Source organism: Pteropus vampyrus, unplaced genomic scaffold, assembly GCF_000151845.1.
Source record: "Pteropus vampyrus isolate Shadow unplaced genomic scaffold, Pvam_2.0 Scaffold276, whole genome shotgun sequence".
Lineage (NCBI taxonomy): Eukaryota > Metazoa > Chordata > Mammalia > Chiroptera > Pteropodidae > Pteropus > Pteropus vampyrus.
The window spans coordinates 2,673,780-2,695,743 of NW_011889057.1; the positions used below are offsets into that span (position 1 = coordinate 2,673,780).

The window sequence follows — 21,964 nt, forward strand, 5'->3', positions numbered from 1 at the left end:
AGGGAGGAGCGAGGGCGGGAGGGGGAGGAGGGAGCCGGGCTGGGAGGGAGGTGGGGGGGTGGGGAGGGAGAAAAAGAAAGAAAATATTTTCCGTGTCCCCGCCTGCAGAGTCAGTGTGCGGTTTGGGAGAAAATGTGTCGGATATTTTGGGGCGGTCACGTGGGCGGGCAGGCTCCGAGAGGCCCCGGGACAGTCCCAGCCTAGAGCCCGTGCCCCCCCAAAGCCCCCCATTACTCCGAGCCTCTGACACTGCGACGCTCCAACCCCGCGATCGCCCTACGCCGGGACCTCGGGGCTCCACGGCCTCCCTTTCTCCTCCTTTCCCCTCCAGGTGAGTCAGGAGGGGGAGCAGGCTCGCCCGCCCGGACGCCTGGGTCCTCCAGTGAGGTGGGCAGCGGGCGGGGGCGCCGAGGAGGACGCCAGCTCTTTTTCTCCCAGGGTTGGTCAGGCTGTCAGAAGGGTTTGAGGGTAGCTTCCTGCCCCGACTTAGGGGTCAGTCTTGATGTGGGAAGGGAATGGGGAAGATCTGAGACAAGCAGGGGCTTGGCTGGGCTTTATCGTTGCTCCATTTGGGTGAGGAGTGAGGGAGAGCATTTGAGGAAGAATCTTCAGCCAGAGGGCTTTTAGCCTAAGTTTATACATAGAGTGTGAGGGAAGATAGGGTTCCCTCCTGTGAGGAAAGACCACTGCCTGCCCTCCCTCAGGATTCCCCTGGGAGCCTGAGGGGTGGATTTTTGGTCCAAGCTAGTCCAAGTTGCTCCTTCCCTAGTGGAATGGAACCGCTTGGACATCAGCAGGGCAAGGAAAGGGGTCCCTACCAGAGTGATCCTGGCCTTCTGGGTCCAAGGGTTTGGAGGGACAAGTGGATGGGATAGGGATCTTTGAAGTTTCCTTGAACCACAGTTTAGGATTCCCCATCTCTAGATGTGAGTGTGAGTTTTGGCTCCCTCCAGCTAAGGTTGGGGTGGGGGGGATCCTTGGATGTATTCTTGAGGGGAGCCCAAACAGAACAAAGGAAGAACAGGAAGACTGGGGCGGGGACCCAGGAGTCCTGGTCTGGAGCCCCACTGACGCTGTCTTTCTGTCTTTAGCAGTTACAGTCCAGTCCCCTCAACCTGACCCAGTATGTAGGAGGGAATCTCTGCAGGTGGCCAGAGGGTAAGAATGTGCATTGTTGGGGGTGGGGGGACAAGGGAGCCTGAGGAGGGGTCTAAAGAGCAAGAAGGAGAGATGACTGTGCCCTTTTGGGGACCACATCCAGGCAGTTGCAATCCCAGTCTTCAAGTCTGAGGCTCCTGCCTTTAGTTACTCCTCAGATACTGAGATGGGGTTGAGGACCACAGGCAATGTCTCACATCCTTAAGGCAAGAAGAAAGAGGATAGGGGAGAGGGCAGGAGATAGTGTGCCTGGAGCTTGGGAATCCCAAATAGACAGACAGACAGACAGACAGACACACACACACACACACACAACGGAGGCTGTGGCTTAGAGCCTGGTAGGCAGCACAGTGCACACACCCCCACCCGGCACACCCCCACCCCTGGCTCAGAAAGCCACCTAACTGGCACCTCCAGTTCCCCCCTCTGCCCCACCCTGCCCATGCCCTCTGATGCCCACACACATTCCACTGGCATTGCCTGCCTGCCTGCCTCCTGGGCACTGCCCCTCCCTGGGGCCAGTGGGGTAGAGGGAGGGCACCTGGGGATGAGAGGTGGAGACTCAAGGGTCTGGACTCCTCCAAGGGTGGCACAAAGCCAGAAAAACGAGGCCCACTGCTGCCTCCTGGAGAGCAGGCTGGGGGCCCAGGCTAGAGCAGAGGATGCCTGGGTTCTCCGCCCAGGCTGGGGATGGGGTCATGGAAAAAGGTGGTCGTGTTTATACAGAGGGGAGGGGGGCAGCGGGTGGAGAGCAGCCGACAAGAGCAGCTTTGTTCCAGACTCTGGAGCCGGTAGGGCAGCAGGGAGACGCCCCCACCTCCATCCGGAAGCCCCCTTCATCCATGCCCTCCCTTCAACTCCACCTCAGCTCTAAGAGAAGCAGCTTTGTATGGGCCCCTTTCCCCTAGTCAGTCCCCGCTCAGTCTGAGGTGGCATCTTGGGAGAAGTGTTCTTCTCTTCCATAGGTCTCCAAAAGACCCAAGGCATCCGGGTCCCTAGTTTAGGATATCCTTTTACTCTCTGTACCACAGTCTTCCATTCCTTGGACCCTTTCTCCGCCCTGACTTAAGACCCTCCCCTTCCCTTCCCAGCCAAGCAGAGAAACCAAGGCTCAGAAATAGGATGAATCTCTTTCTCCTTGTCTTCCCTCAACTCTCAAGTTCCTTCTCTGAGACAAGATAGAAGGAAGGCCAGGGAGAGCTGGGCTGTCCTTCACTCCTTATAGCTTCATTCCTTGGTAAGGACCAGGAGTCAGAGATATCCCTCTCTAAGACCCCCTCCTCCCAAATCCTCCTGCCCTATCCTTAAGCCTCTGTTTACCATCTGTAGGTGAGGAGCGGACAATGAGGCCTGGAGCACAGAGTGGGTCCCCAGTCCAAGTCAGGTTGGGGAAGATGGGGTGGGGGGGGCTCTAGTAGTGTCTCACCCTTGGCATTGGAAAGGTTAATCTACCTGGAATGTAGCCCAGCCTGTTGAGCTATGGCCCAGGGGCCTCAGGGGCCCCGGACTCCTGGCTCTACCTGGGCTTAATCAGGGATGAGGACTTCAGGGAATAGGGGAAAGAAGAGGAGTGGGACCCTGAGGGCTTGAAGCTCAGACTTTTTAGGGCCTGGGGAGACACTGGGCTGAAGAATCTGAGGCTGCTAGGGATATGGGTGTTGCCTAGTAAAGGGCAAGGGCTGCTTCATGCATTGAGACTGAGCGAAGGGTGGTGGTGTTGGGGGTCTGAGTTCCTATAACCGCCATGACAATTTACCCTTAGGAGCTTAAAGGCCAAAGGAGATGAGAAGTAGAAAAGGAAGAAAGAAAGAAAGAGGGAAAGAAGGAAAGAAAGGGAGGGAGGGAGGAAGGAAGGAAGGAAGGAAGAAGACAGTAGAAAGAAAAAAGACAGTAGAGGTACACAGACTGAGAGATATTGACCTTAGAAGGAAAGAGATGCAGAAATTCCTATCCCCTACCTCTTAGCCTGCCTGCCCTGTGGTCTCTATGTGTTTCACTCTCTTTTGGTCCTTCTCCACCCTTTTTCACCTCAGTCCATCATGGTTCTGGCTGGTAGAGGAGGTACCCAGGCTGGGGTAGCTCTCCTTCCCCAGCACCTAGCTCCTTAGAGAGGTGGGTGGTTCTGGGGCTCCTGGGAAAGCCAACCTTTCCCTTGTCAGGGCATCAGGAGAGGAATTACCTGCCTAGCCCTAGGATTCCTATTTCCTTTCTCCCTCTTTCTCCTCCTTCTCTCTTGGGCTCAGGTTAAAAATCTCAGGAGTCAAGCTACATTTGAGGGAGGGGAGTATGTAGGGAGGGCTTCCTTGAAACAGAGAGAAAAGGAGATGGAGAAGAAAAGTAAGCTGAGGACAAGGAGAGGAACTCTCTGGCATCATCCCTGGTCCACTGTGGGGCTTCCATCGACATCTGTGGATTTGAAGTAGAGGGTGCAAGAATGGTTAGGGAGAGAGATATAACTGGAGAGAGAGATAACTGGAGGCAGAAAGAACTAGGAGTGGAAACTGGGATAGGGAATATTGAGGAAGACAGAGAGAAGGAAATGCTAATTAAAAGAGAGGTATGGAGGAAGAGAAGATACAAACAGAAATAACATGAGACATATAGCATTCAGCATGTGCCCTAGAATATTCTAAACACTTTACATATGTTAGATCGTTTAACCCTTATGAAGTGGGCCCTATTTTTATTCCCAATTGACAAATGAGGAAACTGAGGCACAGAGAGATTAAGTAACATGCCCAAGGTCCCACAGCTAGCCAAGTGGTAGGGATCAATTTCAGGAAGTCTGGCTCCAGAGTCCATGTTCCCAACCATTGCACTATACTCTCCAGAGAGGTATAGGGCCCCAAAGTTACAACAGAGATATCCTTGCTTTCTCTACAATGGTAGAGAGTTTGAATCTTGACTCTACCACTTACAGCTCTGTGATTTTAAGCCAGTCACTTAACCTCAGTTTTCTCATCTGTGAAATGCTTTTGTTTATTTATTTTATTATGGTGACATTGGTTAACGAAATCCAGTAAGTTTCAGGTATACAATTTAACAGTAAGGCATATATTCATCTGCAAAATGGGAATTATAATTCCTACTTCATGAGATTGATGTGAGGGTTAAATTCAATGTCTAGCCCAGTTGTGGTGCTTATTGGTCACTTTTCAGCTTAAGAGCTTTCTTTGCCAGGAGTCCTAAGACCATCATTCACCTTGGAAACCCAGTTTACCTTTCCTTGAAAAGGTTCTTTGAGCCTGCCTAAGCATCTGCCCTGCCTTCTCCCCCTTGGGCTCTGAGCCAGGGCAGTATAAACCCTAGCAGCACAGAGGGAAGAGACTTCAACTGAGAGAGGGCCATGGGCTTGGAACATCAGAGTGATCATTCTCTCATTCCTCCTTTTCTTCTCTTTCTCCCTAGGACTCTTGGAGATCCAGTGGGCAGGCCAGGAAGGGCGGGCACGGAGCCTCCCAGGCTAGGGCGGCAGTGGGCATGGGCAGGGGCTGTGGCTGAAGACCTCCCTTGCCCACTGCAGACCCCAGGGGATTCAGCTTCCCATACTGCAGCTGCCATGGCCACCAATAAGGAGCGACTCTTTGCGGCGGGTGCCCTGGGGCCTGGATCTGGCTATCCAGGGGCTGGCTTCCCCTTTGCCTTTCCAGGGGCACTCAGGGGGTCTCCACCTTTTGAGATGCTGAGTCCTAGCTTCCGGGGCCTGGGCCAGCCTGACCTCCCCAAGGAGATGGCCTCTCTGTGTGAGTTTCATATATATTGGGGGATAAGGGCAAGTGAAAACAGGACATTTGGAGGGTGGGCGATATAGAAAATTGGTACTCCAGTTAGGAAGACAGGCAGGGATGGGGGTTTGATCTAATGGAGTAGTCGACAGGGGTGGCTAGAAGGGGATCTAGATGTGGAGCAAATGGAAGTGTTTGCAAATGAGAGTTCTTCTGCTGAAATAGGATGGGAAAGTAGCATGCCTAAATTTGGGGGGAGGGGTCTAATATTGCCTCTTGAGTGAGTCAACTAGTGGAGGAGAATACCTTTGTACAGGAGCCAAGGAGGGGTTCTGCTAAAGTCTGAGGCTGCTGTTGGCATGTAATGGGGGGTGCGGGGAGCTAGGGTGGGAAGTGGAGGAGTCTGGGAGGTCAATCAGCTGGCTCTGTGATCAAGAGGTGAAACTGTTCTGAATTAGGGGAGGCTGCAAAAAGAGGATTGGAATCTAGTGCCAGGTGCCCAAAGATGTGTGGGGTCGAGAAACTCTCCTATTGGTTCTGGAAAGGGTAGAAACAGCTGCAAGGAGGTGCCTCTTGCACCAGAAGTAATCCAGGGAGGTGGAGGGAGTGTTCCAGAAGCATCCTCCCTATCATCCATGTGGGTTCTGGACTCCTCCCCTCCCTCTAGGTCTGGCAAAGTGCCCACGTGCTGTGCAGATCCCTACTTGTCCCTCAGGCTTGCCCACTTTAAGTTAAGCCTTTGAGTGCTGACAGCAGGCAAGCCTTAGGCCTCTCCTCTTCCCTCTGGATCCCCTCTCCTCTTGCCTCTGGATTCCTTCTCCTCCCACTTGGTAGTCGTTCTTCCCAACTAGGCCATCAGTGGTATGGGTGCCATGAAGTGGAAGGCTGGGATGCTGGGCTTTGTGGGGTGAATGGTCAGCATGTGAGCTGGTGTAGAGAAGGCCTTACCTGGAAAGAAGGGGAGGTGATAGAATGAGAGACAGAGAGCAGTTCCAGAGAAACGGAAACAGATACAAGAGGAAAAGACAAAAAGATAAAGATACATCCTTTATAGTTCCACAAGCTTGGAGAAAGAAGGCAAGGTGGGAGAGAAGGGGGCCTACCTTTTAGGGAGAACAATTGGAGGGTTGTGAGGATGTATAAAGGGGTGACTAGACGGGGCTGGCGGCTCTACTGGAAAGAGTGTGCTCATCTGGAGAAGGTGTGTGTTTGTGTGTGTGTGTGTGTGTGTGTGTGTGGACCATATGCAGTTGTGTGTGCACAGCATGTCCTTGAGACTGCTCAGATACAGAATTCCAGTGTGTGCAACAAAGAGTCAGTGTGAGGAGTGAGGCGGGATTTAATAGGGCTGCTGACGGTGTGTCTGGTATTGGTGAGCCCTGCCGGTGGCAAGTCTGTAGTCCAACAGGGGTTATTTGGGTGGTGTGCAGGTGAATAAGAGAGCACAAAGCTCCCCTTTTTGGAAACCTCAGCTGGGCTTCCCCTACCTCATTTACACCCCATGAATCTATCCTGGGGCCTGGGGAAGTGAGAAGGAACCACCCTCCCCCTATGAATGTACTTCTTACAGAGAACCATACAGCTCAATACCTTGGGACTTTATTTTCTCAGGTTCTGGGAGAGGCAACGAAAGGCACAAGGGAGGGAGAGGAGAAAGAGATTGGTAGTGGGGAGAATGCTGAGAGTCATAGCCAGTCCTCAGTGAAGTTCTCCTTGTGCCCCTGTGCCCTCGACACACTGAGATCAAGGGCAGGGTTCAAAGTGAGGTCAAGGTAGGGAAAGGGGGTCAAACTGGGCTTTATCGCCAAAGCCTGCCCTGAAGGAGAAGGGCTGAAAAGAGAACTCCAAGGGAGGAGCCAGAACCAGAGCAGGTAGCTGGGGAGGGTGCGGCTGACAGTGGGGGACAGGCCTGGGCAGAGAGGCAGTGGCGGGGAGGAGGAGAAGGAAGGCTTGGGTCCAGACAGCTTGCATGAGAGTGGGGCATGCAGCACCTGGGGTAAATAAGAGGGAGACAGAGGGGAGGGGAAGGGATCCTGGAGTCTGAGAGACCTCCCACAGTTGGGAGATCAGCAGAAGGGTGAGAGTGTGGTCTCTTATTTCTGAACCAGTGTCCCTTTTGGGCTGGAGTCATTTAATGGAGACGGAGGAATTAGAGGCCAGAGTCTGATGCTAAAGCCACACTCACCTTGAATCTGTGTCTCTCTCTTCACTCTCTGTCTCTTAGTCTATGGGAGGGAGGGTGGTCTATGAAGGAGGCTGAATTTCTCCCTGGGGCTGGTTCCTGGATCCTATGATGGGTCCCTAGCACTTTGGAGACATCCTGTTGATAAGGGACATCTTGTTCCACCTCCTGGGTTCTCCAGGGGCCTGAGTGGGTGAGGCAGGCATCTCAGAACCGTGTGGTGGAGGAGGGGAGAGGTAAGGGGAACATGTGCTGCCAAGGCAAGCACGGGCTTGTATGCATGGGAAAGCAGAGGGGGGTGTGCGTGCTCACACATGTACATGAAACCCTGGTGTCTGTTCTTACTGATGTGTTGTATGTTTGCTTTATCAAGACTGCAGGGAACAGAGTGTGATGAGAGGAAAAGGAAGCCTTGTCCTCCTTCCTCTCTTGAGGTGATATATTTATCTATGGTCCTGAGAATCTAGCCATGTTTGTCCTCTGAACTTGGTGAGTTTTCCTGGGGCAAGAAGCCCAGACTGTACACCACATTAAGTCACATGGAGAAACTGAGGGCAGGCTGGCATAGGAAGTAATAGAGTTCTACTTAAAACTGAAAAAGAGACACAGAGACCTAAACAAGATGAGAGAGAAATACACAGGCCAAAAGGCACAGACAGAGAGAACCCAGACGCTGGGAGAGGCTAGGAGAACAAGCAGGCGGGTGAGGGTGGTGAGCAGGCGGCAGTAAGGCCTCCTCCAGGAAAAAACCCAGCCCACTGCCTCCTTCCCCTCCCCTCCCGATCTCTCTTGCTCAGGCTCAGGCTCCAGCTCCGGCCGACACAAACGGGGCTTTGATTGCAACAGGAAACCTCTCTGGCGGGGGGGAGCCGGGCAAGCCGCCGCTGCTGGGGCCCAGGCTGCACCCCCCTCTCCTGGCCCCCTACCCAGTCCCAGCCCCCATCCTGCCAGCACTCCTCACATCCCTGCTTTGGGCCTCAGTCTTTTATTCACACCTCTCTATTCCCCCAACTCTTTTGCTGCCCCCTCCCATTGCCCTTCAGGTGGGACTCCTAAGTTAGGACTTACCCTTGGGGTGGGGCCTTCTTTGCTTTGAAATGCTTTGAAATGCCCCCTCTTCAGTTTTTTTGAGGGAAGGTTTTGGAAGAAAAGGCAAATTTAGCATGAGGAATTTAGAGCCAGTTACCCTCAAGCCCCATCCAGAAGGTGGCAGGAGATGGGGAAAGAAGGGGTGCATAAAGAGTTAGCTCTCCCCTCCCTCCACTGTCTCTCATTGGCCAAATTCATTCTTGCCAGAGTGGTAGAGGCTCTGAGGGGTGGCCATGCAAGACTCTTGAGTGCTAATAGCCTGGTTAGTGGGGGAAGGGTGCACTTCTCTTTGCCTCTTGGGCCATGCCTTTGTGGGGCTCTAGCTGGGAGGGGTACGCCTTGGTGGTGGGGATCATAGGAAAGGGGGTGAGTCAGGCAGCAGCCCCCCTTCATACTCCCACCAGGCTGGTGGAGAACATCTGTTTCCCATGAAATGCTAGAAGGCTAATGGGTCTAATTGCTGCAATAAGGGCTGGGGAGACTGGGGAAAAGAGGGGGCACTAGAGTCCCCCATTCTCTTACCTTCTCCTCAAGGCTGTACTAAGACTGTCTAGAATGGGGGGTTAGGTTTGATAGGAAGGGTGGGCCTGACACCCTTAATGCCTGGTCCCTTATAAGCCTCCCTCTTCCTGCAATGCCTGGGAAGCACACACAGATGGGGTGATGAGGAATGGGGTGCATCTGGTAAAGAGAAAGGGGGGGGCATTGAGCACTCATGACTTCCTGGAGCCCTCCCCCCACTCCTCCTGTGCCCCACTTCCAACCCCCCTCCTTGTGGCCTGGCCACTTCTGGTTCTAATTACCAACCAGGCAGGCCTGACTTAATTGGGACCTTTCAGATTTCAGAGGGGGAGGGGTAGGTGGGTGGGTGGGGACTGAGCCTGGAGTTGACTAATCAGGGCTCCTTTCCCCTTGTTTTTGGGGTACACCCCATTTTGCACTTAATTTTTTTTTGCCATTAGCCAGATTCTGATTCAGAAGTCTATCACCCTTTTTTTTCTTTTAGGTTGGGGGATGGCCGGATTAGAAATGGGGTATTTGGGGTTAGGGGCAAGAGCAGGGAGCTCACGCTGAGTTGGAAAGAGCTCTGCATTCCCTCTTCATCTCTGTTCCAAGACCCCAAGTCAGCCTTGCCACCCCACGCCCTCCCTTCAGCAAGCCGGGCCCTCCTCAGCTCTGCCCTGCCTCGGTCCCCGGCAGCCACCCGGGGCCCTCCTAACCGCCTGCCTTCCCTTCCCTCGCCTACTCTGGCACCTCTTCCTGCTCTTTATTTTTCCAAACTGGCGCCCTACTCCTGCAGCACCCTAGTGCGCCCCCCACCCGGTACAACAGATTCTTAGAAAAGCGTGCCCCGCCCTGGCCCAGCCACAACCGCCAGGCGGGGAAGGGGCCGGGCCGGGCGCAGCTCCCGCTTCCCCAGCGCTGCCCGAGTGAGCCGCGCTGACAGAGCCGGCTGGGCCGGCCCGCCGGGCGGCCGGGCGGCCAGGCGGGCCGCGGGCGGGGCGCGGAGGAGGGGGCGGTTTCCGGGAGTCGCCGCCGCTGGCGCTGTCCCGGGGCCAGGGTCCCCATTTGGCCCGGCTCGGCAAGGGCAAACTCTTGACGTGGCCAAGTTCCCGCCCACTCACCCCCTTCTCCGCCGGGCGAGGGCGCTCAGTGCCCGGCAGGGGCAACCGAGAGAATAGGGAAGCGGCCCTTAGAGATCTGAAGGACACTAAGTGTGGCACTAAAGGGAGAGGGGGCGGTTATTGCCAATGGCGGGGATATTTAATGGCTGAGAAAAGTTAATGCCAGACTTGCAGTTATTGCCGAGAGGGGCATCTGGCAATTTGGGGCAATTGGGGGAGGGGAGTTGGCACGCAGGAGGGCAGTTTCGTCTAAGGCTCAGCTGAGGCTGTAGGAACAGGGGTGGTAGTTTTGTGTTCTAAAAATGAAGTTAGGGTCGAGGAAGGGGCATTGAGAGAGGCAGTGGAAGCGCTTAGGGAGTGTCCGTCGCGGGATGGGGTTTCGGGGACTTGGAGGAAGGTGGCTGGGGACGCCGCGGAGGTAGGACAACCCAGGCTAGGAGGGGTAGACTCCAGGCAGCGCTGGAGGGGGCGGGGGACTCCGCGCCGGCGCTGGCGACTGCCTGGGCGGGGTGGGGCGGGGCCGGGTCAGGAGGAGGTAAGCGCGCCCGGCCACCCGCCCCGAGGGGGGTTCCCGGAGAGTTCACGGCGGGAGCGCGCTCCGGCCCTCCGACCGGGGGCGGGGAAGACGGGAAGGAAGAAGGAGGCCGCGCGCGCGGAGCCGCAGGAATGTACTGTTGGGCCCTAAAGCGCGCGCGCGCGGAGGGAGAGGGAGGAGCCAGGCCTGGGAACCAGGGGGTGGAGGTAGCGCAGGTCTCTGGGCTCTGGAGAACTGCCGCGCCGGGAACCTCCTGTCCTCCTCTCCCCAGTCATCCTTGACACCCCTGCCTGTATTGAGTTGTGTGAAAAAGGGAGTGTTAGGGGTGAGGGACAACTCGAAAGGAAATGCATGTGTTTGGTTCCTCCATTCCTTCCCTCATCCCCGACCAAGGCATGCGCCTAAGTGCAAATGCTTGCAAAGCCTCCCAGGTTGGAGAATGCCTGCAAGCGTTCTTGCAAGCAGGTGTGCTTACACAAACGTGTGTGCATCTATGATCTTATGTGCGTGCAGATATGCATGTGCATTATTGCTTATTTGCAAATCGTGACGCCTGCCAAGATAAATGCATGCACGGATGTGTGTCTAAGCAAGCAAGCGAGCCGCGGTGCGAGTGTGTATATGTAATGTGTGTGCGCTCCACTCCCAGCTCTGCTCATCTCGGTGCCCGGCCCCCTTCGCTCTCCAAGCCCCACCCCCCACCCCTCCGGGCTTCGCTTTTACAAAAGGTCTCCCCAGTGCTAGCCGCTGAGGCGCCCAGAGTGAGCCGGAACGCTGCAGAAGCGGCTGCCCCGGCTTTGCGCCCCGCCCAGTCCCTTTCCCCTGCTGGGGATCCCCCGTCTTCCCCGCCCACCCCATACCCCCCATGCAGCCCCGCGCCCTATGCTAGCCCTCCCCCTCCCCCCTCCAGGAGCGGGGCGCCGCTCGGGGAGGAGGGGGAATCGGCTGCGGGTCTTTGGTGTTCCTAGCACCCAGCGTCCCTCCAAGCTGGGTCGCGATGTACGACTGCATGGAAACATTTGCCCCGGGTCCGCGACGGCTGTACGGAGCGGTCGGGCCCGGGGCCGGCTTGCTGCGCAGAGCCACGGGCAGCTCCTGTTTCGCTGGACTTGAGTCTTTTGCCTGGCCGCAACCCTCCAGTCAGCAATGTAGGTACCCGAACCCGGGGGTGGGGTGTGGGGTGCAGGAGGGGCAGTGGCTCACTCTTCCATATGTAAAAGGTGGAACTGGGGTGTGAGCGGAGATTCTGATTCTATGCGAGGGCGGGTGTATAGGAAAGAGAGGTACTGGCCCTTTAAACGTGGGGGCCTCAGCGACTCCTTTGGGTGTGTGCAGTAGTGTTTGGAGTGTGTGGTTTTTATGGTGGGTGTTTAGCTAGGATCTGTGGTTGATGCCACTCCAGAGTTCCTGGGGATAGGGAGAGACCAAGGTGTGTTGGCAGTCTGTGCGCGCAGTCCGTGGCCCTAGGGGGATATGGCACCCAGGACCGTGGGTGGTGTTTGTAAAGTCCATGAGGGAAGTTGGGAGTGTAAAAAGTATTATTTGCAGAGCGTGTGAATCCCAGGAGTGTGCAGCGCCTTGTCTAGGCGGTGAGGGTGTGAGTGAAGGGGTCTCTCCAGGCAGTGTCGCCCCTCGATAGCGTTGGCAGGTCTGCATGGCCCTGTGTAGGGATGTTTGTGGCGTGAGGCCGGGAGGGCGTGTGCCCCTGCGTGGCTGCGGGGGCGGCTTTGGAAAGTGCTGTGTTCGAGCGTGCATCCTGTGTGTTCTCGGTATAGGGTGGAAGGGGTGGTGCACACAACCGGGTGAAGGCTAGGCTCTGGCGTCTCCCTCCCCCATTTTAAAAGAAACATTTGGAAATATGTATAAGGTTGTGTGCAGAGAGATGACTTTTTCCTATGGCTTCAACACACACAACTTCAGTAGGAAGCGAAAAGTTTGAAGCAAAGTCTGTGTGTGGTTGGGGGTGGCCTGGAGGTGGCACGGGGGTGGGGAGTACATCATTGGGTCCCCAAATACCCATCTTCTCCTCTCTATGAAATGGGAGATGCCAGGCCTGGGGCCCTGGAACCCCTTTCCAGAGCGGTAATAAAAAGCTGGGGATTGAGAGGCAGTAAAAATGAAGTCCAGATGAGAGGCGGCTTTGAAGCCTGGGCCCAAGTGCCTGGCGGGGATGGGGTGTGGGGAGGAGCGGGTAGGGAAGCCTGGAACCCCCCCCCCCCGAAATTAACCGGGGCCGGGACCGCGCTCATAGCCCAGTGCAGACGCCTGGGGAATAGGGGCTTGGGGGCACACTGGGAAGGGGCGGGTGTGTGGCGCTGGGGGAGTGCGCCCGCGGGGTCACAGAGCCCCCGCCAACGCGCCTCACTCCTTGGCACTCAGCAGCGCTGTTTACGAGTTCGTGTTTTTTTTTTTTTTTGTTCCAGGATAGAGCTGCTCAGATTTAACTACCAGGAGACTGAAAGAGGGAGGTGGCAAACAGGAGACAGTACTTTAGGATGGTGGGGTGGAGGGGGGTGCAATAATAAAAAGTGTGGCATTTAAAGGAAGGAGAAAGCATGGAACTATTGCTTTGCATCAAATCCTTGTGAATCCTTAACCTTCCTCTCCTTGCCCAATAGGATGTGGATTTGGGGTATGCTGGGAGAGGTGTTGAGGTGGAGAAAATCTCCCAGGAAGGGGTTTTGTTGAGGCTGGGTAGGTACCCCGTTTTGTTGTTTTTTTGTTTTTTTAGGCCTATGGAGGCCCCTTGCACTTGTTTTTGCATTTCAATTTAGACCAATAATTTTGGCCTTTAGGGTCTTGGTAGACTTCATGCCTGGTCCACACAGTTTTAGAGAATGTTGTTTAGACCTGGGTGTCTAAACCAGGGAAGGAAAAAGGTCCTTTGAGAGGAGGGCCATGTGGTATGTTTGTGCATGTTTGGAAGCTTCAGTGTCCTGGTGCTGTGTTGGCAGGCCCTGGTGTTTGTCTGGTAGCAGAGCTGATCAGTTGCAAATGTGAAGTGGAGCGCTGGGTGTTGTATGTCCGCTTTGTGACTTGTGTGTCCACTTCCACAGGGTGGTTGGAGTCAGTGTGCCCTTATGCCACCTGTGCCGGGGTCTGGTTGTGGTATAGGAGCCCATTGGTGATATGTCTGCTTCGGTGCCCTGGGTATTGTTGACGTGAAAATGTGTGGCTCCTAGGTGGTGTGTGGCAGATTGTGAGTCCAGGCTTCTCAGCCCTGGGCCTCGCAGCTGGGAGCGTTTACAGCCGGTTATAAAGAGTTTGTTTGAAGCTCCGCTCAGCCTGGCCAGGAATTTCCTCAATTTCAGCAATTTGGGCTTTAAAAGAAGAAAAACCCAGAGCCCACCCCCTTCTCCTCAGCAGGAGCCCAAGCCTAGCCCAGAAGCTGCATCCCAAAGGTGGGGGCTTGGCCCCAGACTGAGAAGGGGATCTGAATTAAGTTGACCCAATTCACTTTCCTTTGCCCTTTGCCCACTGGTCTGTACTTTAGGGTTCAGGGAGTGGGGGGTGTGCCAGAGGGGTGCTAAGAAGAGGTAACAGTGCCACTTAGACAGGAAAAGCTGCCCCTGGGCCTGTCTCCTTGTGGCCTCCAGTCTTATAATTGGCTGGCACTGCCCCATTCCAGTCTGACCACACCTAGGCCCTTTCAAAAGAGAGGAAATGAGGCAGCGCTCTGTGGGCAGGGAGGGTGTCAGCAGTCAACACCACCCCACACAGTGGCCTGTGGCAGCACTTGTGCCCTTAGAGGATACCTGGAGGGATCCTGAAAGGCATTCCATCTGGTCCCACATCTCTTAGCCCCAGCCCCCTCAGAGTCTTCCTCCCCAGTCTGAAGAGACTTCAGCACCCTTCTTTCCTCCCCTCCTCTCTCTCCTTTTTTATTGGGGGCTCTCCCTCCAACAGGATTCTTATGTTAATTGAGTGTCTGCATGTGTTGGGGGGTGGAAGGGCTTCTCTTCTGTGGGGTGGGTGGAGCTAGCCCTGGACCGGCATCTTGGGTTTTTCTTCTGTCCTTCTGGGGCATGGGGTGGACTTCTGACCAGGTGGGCTGCAGCGGGTTAGAAGGAAGAAGGTGTTCATGAGGTGGGTGTGTGGGACACTCCTTACGGAGGGTCTTAGGGTTTTCTTGCAATCTTTGGGGTCTCCAGCTTTGGGGAACAGGTCCTACGAGTTGAATAATTTATAGATTTTTCCAGCCTCTGAAGGTCAACCAGGCACCCAAAAAAGGTTTACTTAGCAGCTTGCTAAATTGAGGGTATCCTCTTCACACACTGTGTGGTGTGGTGTGGTGTGGTGTGGTGTGGGCTGAAACCTCTTTTGAGCTGTAAACGGGTATTTGTGGGGAAGTTTAGGAGTGAAGACAGGCTCAGAGAAGGTCCAGCAATAGCTCCCCTCCCCCATCAGCCCTGTTTACCCAGTGTCACCTGACTTCTCCAGTTTGCTACACCCCCCAACAGCTTCTAGACCTGAGAATCTAAGCAAATATCTCAGCCTCTCCTTTCCCAACTTCTGTGAGTTTCAGGTGAGATCTAGTTGGAAGACCTGAGAGCCTTGGCTTCACTGTCAACTGGCAGTGTGGCACTGGGCTCGTCCCCCTCTGTTGGCCCCAGTTCCTTAATGTGTAAAATAAAACTGTTGCATAGTTGCATAGTTTCTAATATACTTTTCTGATACCTCTGTCCCATTTGCTCCACTGTCTCAGTGGTTTCTGGGGAAAATGACATTGGCAGTTATTTGGTGGGCACTATGAGAGGGAAAAGCTTGAGGATTATCTACCTTGTACTACTAGAGAGAAAATGAGGTCCTGTTCTACCTACTGAGTAGCCTAGTAGGTCACTTAGCCAGGTGCTGGCTACAGGTGGCCTGTAATGGCCTATCACCCCTAGATCTATTGCCTCATGAGGAGGAGGATGGTGGAAAGTAGATTATCTGACAACTATCAATTGATGTGATAAGGAGTGAGTAAAGAGTTCAGGGCCATGTACCATAACCCCTGCACCTACCCACTTTATATCTGGGGAAAATGAGGCCCAGAAACGTTAACTTCCAGGATGGCCTTGGCCTGGAATTTGGAGATTTGAACAGTGTCGTGTAAGCCGTGGGCTGGCATTATTGTGAAGGGAGATGGCTAGGCTGTGGGAGGTGCAGTAATAGTGGTTGTTTGGGGGTTTCTGGAAGTGTTTCCTATGGAGCCATATGTGGTCGTTGGCACTTTAAATCACTGTGGTTGTGATGGTATCGCTGCTGAGCAGAATGAAGTGGGAATGGGTGTGTGTGTATGATGAGGATGTCTGGAGCTCTGAGGGGTCCTTCTCCTCCAATCCTCATATCATACTGCTTGCCCCCCAGCGGTGGAGACGCAGAGCACTAGCTCAGAGGAGATGGTGCCCAGCTCGCCCTCACCCCCACCACCTCCTCGGGTCTACAAGCCGTGCTTCGTGTGCAATGACAAGTCCTCTGGCTACCACTATGGGGTCAGCTCTTGTGAAGGCTGCAAGGTGTGTACATGGTGGGGGTGGATGCATAGGGCATCCAGAGTTACCTGGTGAGATCAGATACCAGGAACCAGAGCAAAGGGGTGATGTGCTGTGTGTGAGTGGGCATCCCTCTGGGGTAGGAGGGGGATGCTTTGCACATAGGTGGTTAATAGATTGGGTCAGGCCTGGGGCAACTTGCAAGGCCTCTGAGAGGCTGGTGCTCTCAGTACCCTGCTTCACTGACACTCCTCTATCCCCAACTACCAGGGCTTCTTCCGACGCAGCATCCAGAAGAACATGGTGTACACATGTCACCGCGACAAAAACTGTATCATTAACAAGGTAACCCGGAATCGCTGCCAGTACTGCCGGCTACAGAAGTGCTTTGAAGTGGGCATGTCCAAGGAAGGTAGGCCCTGAGAAGGAGCACTCCTGTCCTAGTCTGTGGTTGCCACCTTTTCCCACTGGCCATCCCCATTCCCCTGACCTCTGAGATCTAGCTTGCCCTGGGGTGCTGCCTCCTCTCTGGTCAGTCCTATTTGATAGCTCCATTCACCCAGGAAGCCCCACCCTGCCCATTCACCCATCTCAGAGCTTAATTAACCCTTCCTCTGAGTGTATGAATGGGGTTACCATCTCACATTCCCCTGTTTCATGGAGAAGTGAGAGGAGGGTTTGCCAGTCCCTTCCCCTGCTCCCAGGACCGAGCCTGAGGTGGATCTGGGGTGCCCCCCTCCCCTGCGCCATTGTGCTGCCAAGGCTATAAGTGGATATCCTGCCGCCTGCATATCCTGCTCCCCCCTCACACCGCCCCCTCCCCCAGCTCCTGCAGGGTGACAGGAAGGGCAGGATGGAGCCGAATGGCCTGGGGAGGGAGCAGGGGCTGTAGGCCCTGGGTGGGGCTAGGGAGAGCCAGCCTGGAAATGGGAGCTAATGTAGGAGATAGGGAAACTGAGACACTGACTAGAATCTCAAGGTGAATAGATGTTCATATAAGGACTGAGCACATTACATTAGGGTGAAAGGGGATATCCAGAGGGAGGTTCTGAGAGTCCTGACCCACTCTTTGCTCCTCCACCCCCAAGCTGTGCGGAATGACCGAAATAAGAAAAAGAAAGAGGTGAAAGAAGAAGGGTTGCTTGACAGCTATGAGCTGAGCCCCCAGTTAGAAGAGCTCATCACCAAGGTCAGCAAAGCCCATCAGGAGACCTTCCCTTCGCTCTGCCAGCTGGGCAAATACACCACGGTGAGGAGTGGGCAAGGCCCCAGTGAGGGCAGGGGACCATTCACTTTGGGGAATGGGTAGGGGTTGTGTAGGAAGCCATGATCTGGTGCTGAGGACAAGGAGGGCATCAGAATGCAGAGGGGAGTGTTTGGGGTATTGGCAGAAAGAAGACAGCTTGCAGGGCAGATCTTAACCTTACATTTTCTCCTGCCCTCCCTGCAGAACTCCAGTGCAGACCACCGGGTACAGCTGGATCTGGGGCTGTGGGACAAGTTCAGTGAGCTGGCCACCAAGTGCATCATCAAGATAGTGGAGTTTGCCAAGCGGCTGCCTGGCTTTACAGGGCTCAGCATTGCTGACCAGATCACTCTGCTCAAGGCTGCCTGCCTGGACATCCTGGTAAGTTAATAACCCCATAGTGTGTCTTTGGCCACAGCCTGACCCTCATATGAGACCAAGGAGTTGGTCCATACAAAGAATTCATTCTCTCACCTCCCCACTCCAATCTGAGACTCCCCAAATCTCCTCGAAACTCAAGCCCTTTTTGTCTTAAACCCTACCCCTAAGACCTGATCCTAGACTTCTGGACACCTTGCCTCCTTCTGACTTCTCTCCCTTCCCCAAGCTTCAGATCTTCCACGTCTCTACCTTTTTCTCCCCATGCCTGCTTCAGGTTGCTCTCCTTCTGGACCTAACCTCTTCATTTTCCATGTGCATGTCATTCCTTCTTTTCCCCACCCCCATATGTACCCCTCTCCAGAGACAGCACTAACCCTCCCTCTGTCCACCTCCAGATGCTGCGAATCTGCACAAGGTACACCCCAGAGCAGGACACCATGACCTTCTCCGATGGCCTAACCTTGAACCGGACCCAAATGCACAATGCTGGCTTTGGTCCCCTCACAGACCTTGTCTTTGCCTTTGCCGGGCAGCTTCTGCCACTGGAGATGGATGACACAGAGACAGGGCTGCTCAGTGCTATCTGCCTCATCTGTGGAGGTGCGAGGGAGCCCCCTGGTGTTTGCTTGGTTTCCTCTCCCAGCACATCTCACACCTGATTTCTGACCAGGCTGGAGACCTTTGTCTCTCCCCTTGGGATTGTTGTATCTGGCCCCATCCACAGACTTCTTAGATCCAATGCAGGCTCCCCGCAGCCTGGAACATAGGACTAAAAGGGGTAGAGCCAGGGGGAAGCTAAAGAGATCCCAGACACTGGTGCTGACGTAGGGATCTGAGCAGGAGTGACTTACCAGAGCAAACCTCTTACTAAAGGAGAGAAGGTACAGGGCTTGGAACAGGGAAGATGGCCTGGGTAGGTCTCAGGGAAAAACAAGTGAGGGGCTGGTGGGACAAAGTTTGGGGCCTGGAGGCAGGGCCAGTTGTGGATCAGCTACTTGTCACTGTCCTCTCCACATCTTCCTCTCTCACTCCAGTGTGCTTGTCCTCATAGATCGCATGGACCTGGAAGAACCCGAAAAAGTGGACAAGCTGCAGGAGCCACTGCTGGAAGCCCTGAGGCTATATGCCCGCCGGCGGCGGCCCAGCCAGCCTTACATGTTCCCGAGGATGCTCATGAAGATCACTGACCTCCGGGGCATCAGCACCAAGGGTTAGTCACGAGTGAGCCTGTCCTCTCTCTTCCTAGATGTGCTGGACAGGTGGAGACAAGAACAGAGTGGATGAGAACCAGGAAGCCTACACTAGAAACTAGCTCTGTCACATGCTAGTGGGGAGACTTTGGGCAAATTCCTTTACTCTTTGTGCCTTGTTCTCCTGCTTATACTTAACCTCATGTTATTGTAAGGACTAAACAAATTAACAAACAATGGGCTTAGAACTGCACTGAATTAAAAATTCAGTTGCAGTAGCCATATTTCAGGTGTTCAGTACCCATATGTGGCTATGCCTACTGTATTAGACAGAGCATATATTTCCATCATCACAGAAAATTTTACTGGAAAGTGCTTGTTTAGAAGGATGCTTGGAAGATAGTGTTTGATAAGTAGGTACAAGTGTTATTAAGAATGGGCATAGGAATAATTGGCAAGCTCTGGATATTAGAGGGTGGAGTGCCTGGGAAGTGGGGCTGGAAGTTGGGCACAGTGTGATCTTTGAGAAGGCAGCCTGATAGAACAAATGGGCAGTAACTTGGCAGAGGGGACATATAGAGGCTCCAGGCAAAGGAGTGGTCCCCAGGAACCCTAAATTAAGGAGAGGGTGAGCTGGGACAGAGAGGTGGCAGGCTTGTACTGGGAGCCCCCAGAGGGGAGTCATAGGGCAGCTGAGAAAGGTCAAGGAGGCAGCCTCAAGGCATGTGCCTCTGCCCCGCTGAAACTCTTTGCTCCTTCATTGCAGGAGCAGAAAGGGCCATTACCCTGAAGATGGAGATTCCAGGCCCGATGCCTCCCCTGATCCGAGAGATGCTGGAGAACCCTGAAATGTTTGAGGACGACTCCTCGCAGACCGGTCCCCACCCTAAGGCCTCTAGCGAGGATGAGGTTCCTGGAGGTCAGGGCAAAGGGGCCCACAGCCCCCAACCTGACCAGGGCCCCTGACTTCCCCTGCCATGGGGGTTGGGGCTCCAGGCAGCAGACTGACCATCTCCCAGACACTGCCAGTGACTCGGGGAGGACCTGCTCTGCTCTCTCCCCACCCCTTCCAATGAACTCCTTGTTTTTGCCAAAGTTTCCAGGGGTGCCTCTGTGTTCATCCCCTTCCTCCTCTAACTGGCTCCCTCTCCAGTGTCGGGGGCCTGCCCTGCTCCCACCAGGAAAGAGGGCAGAGGGGTGAGCCTCGGTTTGGACTCTAAAATCTCAGCACTGCCCCTCAGATAGCAGGGTCTCATTCCATAGCCCCTTTCTCTGCCAGGTGCTTAGGCCTCTGGGAGCAAACAGGAACACTAGAGACCAAAAGGGGGGCACAGGGGGAGGGCTGAGCCCACCCTCTTGCCGCTGCCCTTGGTGCCTAATGCTGCGTAATGCACCTGCCGGGTGCAAGCTGCCCTCTGTGCCCCATCCTCATACCAGGTCAGGGTGGGGCAGGCTGGGCCCTGCATTTCTGTGGGGAGCCAGAGGCTGAAAGGGACAGATGCAGGTCCATTCTGCACCTCTTTCCTTGGGCTCAGAGTTTACCTTGTGCCCTCGGTTCTAAGCCCCTCCCCAGCCCTGTCGTGTGCCTTGGGCTCCCCCTGCCCCCCATCTCAGCCATCGGGGTAGGGACTCCTACACTACAGAGGGGCCAAGGGACCCCTCTCCCCCTAGTGCCTTCCCCCCCCCGACCCCAAGAGCAGCTTGGCCTAGGGAGAGGGGGTGGATGCTGCTTAGCTGATCCTGCCCTGACCCAGAGGAAGCCTCTATTTATTTATTAGCTTTTGTTTACACCCTGGAATTGACCCCTTCCTCTTGGGGTCTTGGGAGGGGGAGCCCAGGGCCCCTGTAACCCCTCCCTTCTTCCAATCCCCAGTTTGTATTTAGCTGCCAAATAAGATTCCCACTGGCTCCCCTTTTTCTCTGGGGGGTCAGGGTGCTGTCCCCTCCCCTCTGTTTACATCTATCCTCCACCCGCTGTATCGCATATTGCTGAGTTTTCTATTTTTGCAAAATAAAGTGATGGAAACTCATGGGATGTGGCTACCTGGGAGAGATGGTGGTGGGGGAGAGGACCAGCTGACCTAGAGAGGGCCTGGGTGAGGAGGGGGAGCTCCTAATCTACTAGATTTTGCAGTTTTCTTAGTGGGCCCAAGGAAATAGGATGTAATGTGCCTGGATGGAAGGGGTGGTAGGGTGGGAGGAAAGGGAGCTCACAGGGCCCACCCCGAGTGTCTGGGCCACCTACAGCTACCAGTGTGGGTTCTTATATTGGATCCTATAGATCTCTGGGAAGGCAGGAATGAGCCTCAGAGGTCTTTAAACTGTCCCTACCCTCAGTTATATATATGTACGTCTCTGCTTGTCTCTGGGGAGTAAGTTCATTGACGCTTCATTTGGTTCTCAAGAGGGTCTCTGGCCCCAGAAGAAAAGACCCATAGCCGGAATCTAAATTACAGTGTTTCTATTTTATACTAACCCCTCACTCTATGAGCTCTACCACCCTTCATGACCTCACTTTTATGAGTCACTCTCTCTGTCCCTTCTGACCCCATTCTTCACTCCATGACGTCCACGCAGCCTCCATGACTCCACTGTTACCTTCTGTCCTAATCTCTCCTTGCCCCTACTTGCCCCACTGCCTTTGGCCTCTACCACTGTGCCCCTGTATTTATCTTCCCCTTGTCCTATGTGACGTCCCCTCAATATCACATCCTGTGGTCCACTTTCTTCCCTGGGCCAGTGCCTTGCCTACCTTGAGCCTGGCTTTCTTCATTGATGACCTGTGCATATGGGAATGAGAGGTTGAGGATATAAGAATAGGGAAGAGAAGAGGGGGGGAAAGCAGAAGAAGAAAGCGAAAGAAGCTCTAGAGGAAACCACAGGGCCTATGGGGTAGGAGGGGTCATTGCCATGGTAACCTCCGGTTGTGGGGGAAGGGTAAAAAGTCCCATAGCTTGAGGCCAGCTGAAGTCCACCCAGAGAAGGAGCCCCTTCTCCCTAGTGGCTCCCTACAGGAGCTACACTCCTACAATCTACCTTCCATTTACTGAGCACCTGCTACGAGATGGGCACTTTGCTAGGTGCAGTGGCTTCAGTCAGTCCTTCCTGCAAGGAGTGCCACTTCTGGTAGAGGCAAGAGACCTGCGAACATAGACCTTGGGTCCAGTTCCTTCTCAAAGTTCCCTGTGATCAAGTATGAGCCAGGGGTGAATGTTTTCCACAACCCTGTCTCCTAACAGGCTTCATCCTTGCTCCAGCTCCAGCTGCCATTCTGTACTCTGCTTCTCCCAGGTGGCCTCCATCCCTTTCCCAGGCTCCATCCACTTCTGTTTTGGCTCCTTGGCCCCAGTCTCATT

The 21,964-nt window shown here is 54.5% G+C and overlaps 1 protein-coding gene across 5 annotated transcripts; it reads left to right on the forward strand.

Moving 5' to 3' along the window:
* Window positions 1–44: 44 nt before the first annotated feature.
* Window positions 45–20,640, forward strand: RARG (retinoic acid receptor gamma). Of its 5 annotated transcripts, none has more exons than XM_011375826.1 (10): window positions 45–331; window positions 1,092–1,158; window positions 4,567–4,901; window positions 15,667–15,815; window positions 16,062–16,203; window positions 16,880–17,040; window positions 17,242–17,418; window positions 17,814–18,018; window positions 18,470–18,628; window positions 19,375–20,640. In XM_011375826.1, exons 3-10 carry the CDS (start codon window positions 4,718–4,720, stop codon window positions 19,572–19,574), a joined length of 1,377 nt encoding a protein of 458 aa, XP_011374128.1. In that variant the 5' UTR covers window positions 45–331; window positions 1,092–1,158; window positions 4,567–4,717; the 3' UTR covers window positions 19,575–20,640. The 5 variants fall into 5 exon arrangements, with proteins under 5 accessions (XP_011374128.1, XP_023376513.1, XP_023376512.1 ...); XM_023520744.1 differs by having other exon boundaries at window positions 83–331; window positions 1,095–1,158; window positions 19,375–20,638; XM_023520745.1 differs by lacking the exon at window positions 4,567–4,901.
* The last annotated feature ends 1,324 nt before the right edge of the window (window positions 20,641–21,964 follow it).

Coding starts and splice junctions, on each gene's coding strand:
- RARG (XM_011375826.1), top strand. CDS start 4,718: ATGGCCACCAATAAGGAGCGACTCTTTGCGGCGGGTGCCCTGGGGCCT. Junction 15,816..16,061: donor GCTCTTGTGAAGGCTGCAAG/GTGTGTACATGG, acceptor CCCAACTACCAG/GGCTTCTTCCGACGCAGCAT. Junction 17,041..17,241: donor AGCTGGGCAAATACACCACG/GTGAGGAGTGGG, acceptor CCCTCCCTGCAG/AACTCCAGTGCAGACCACCG.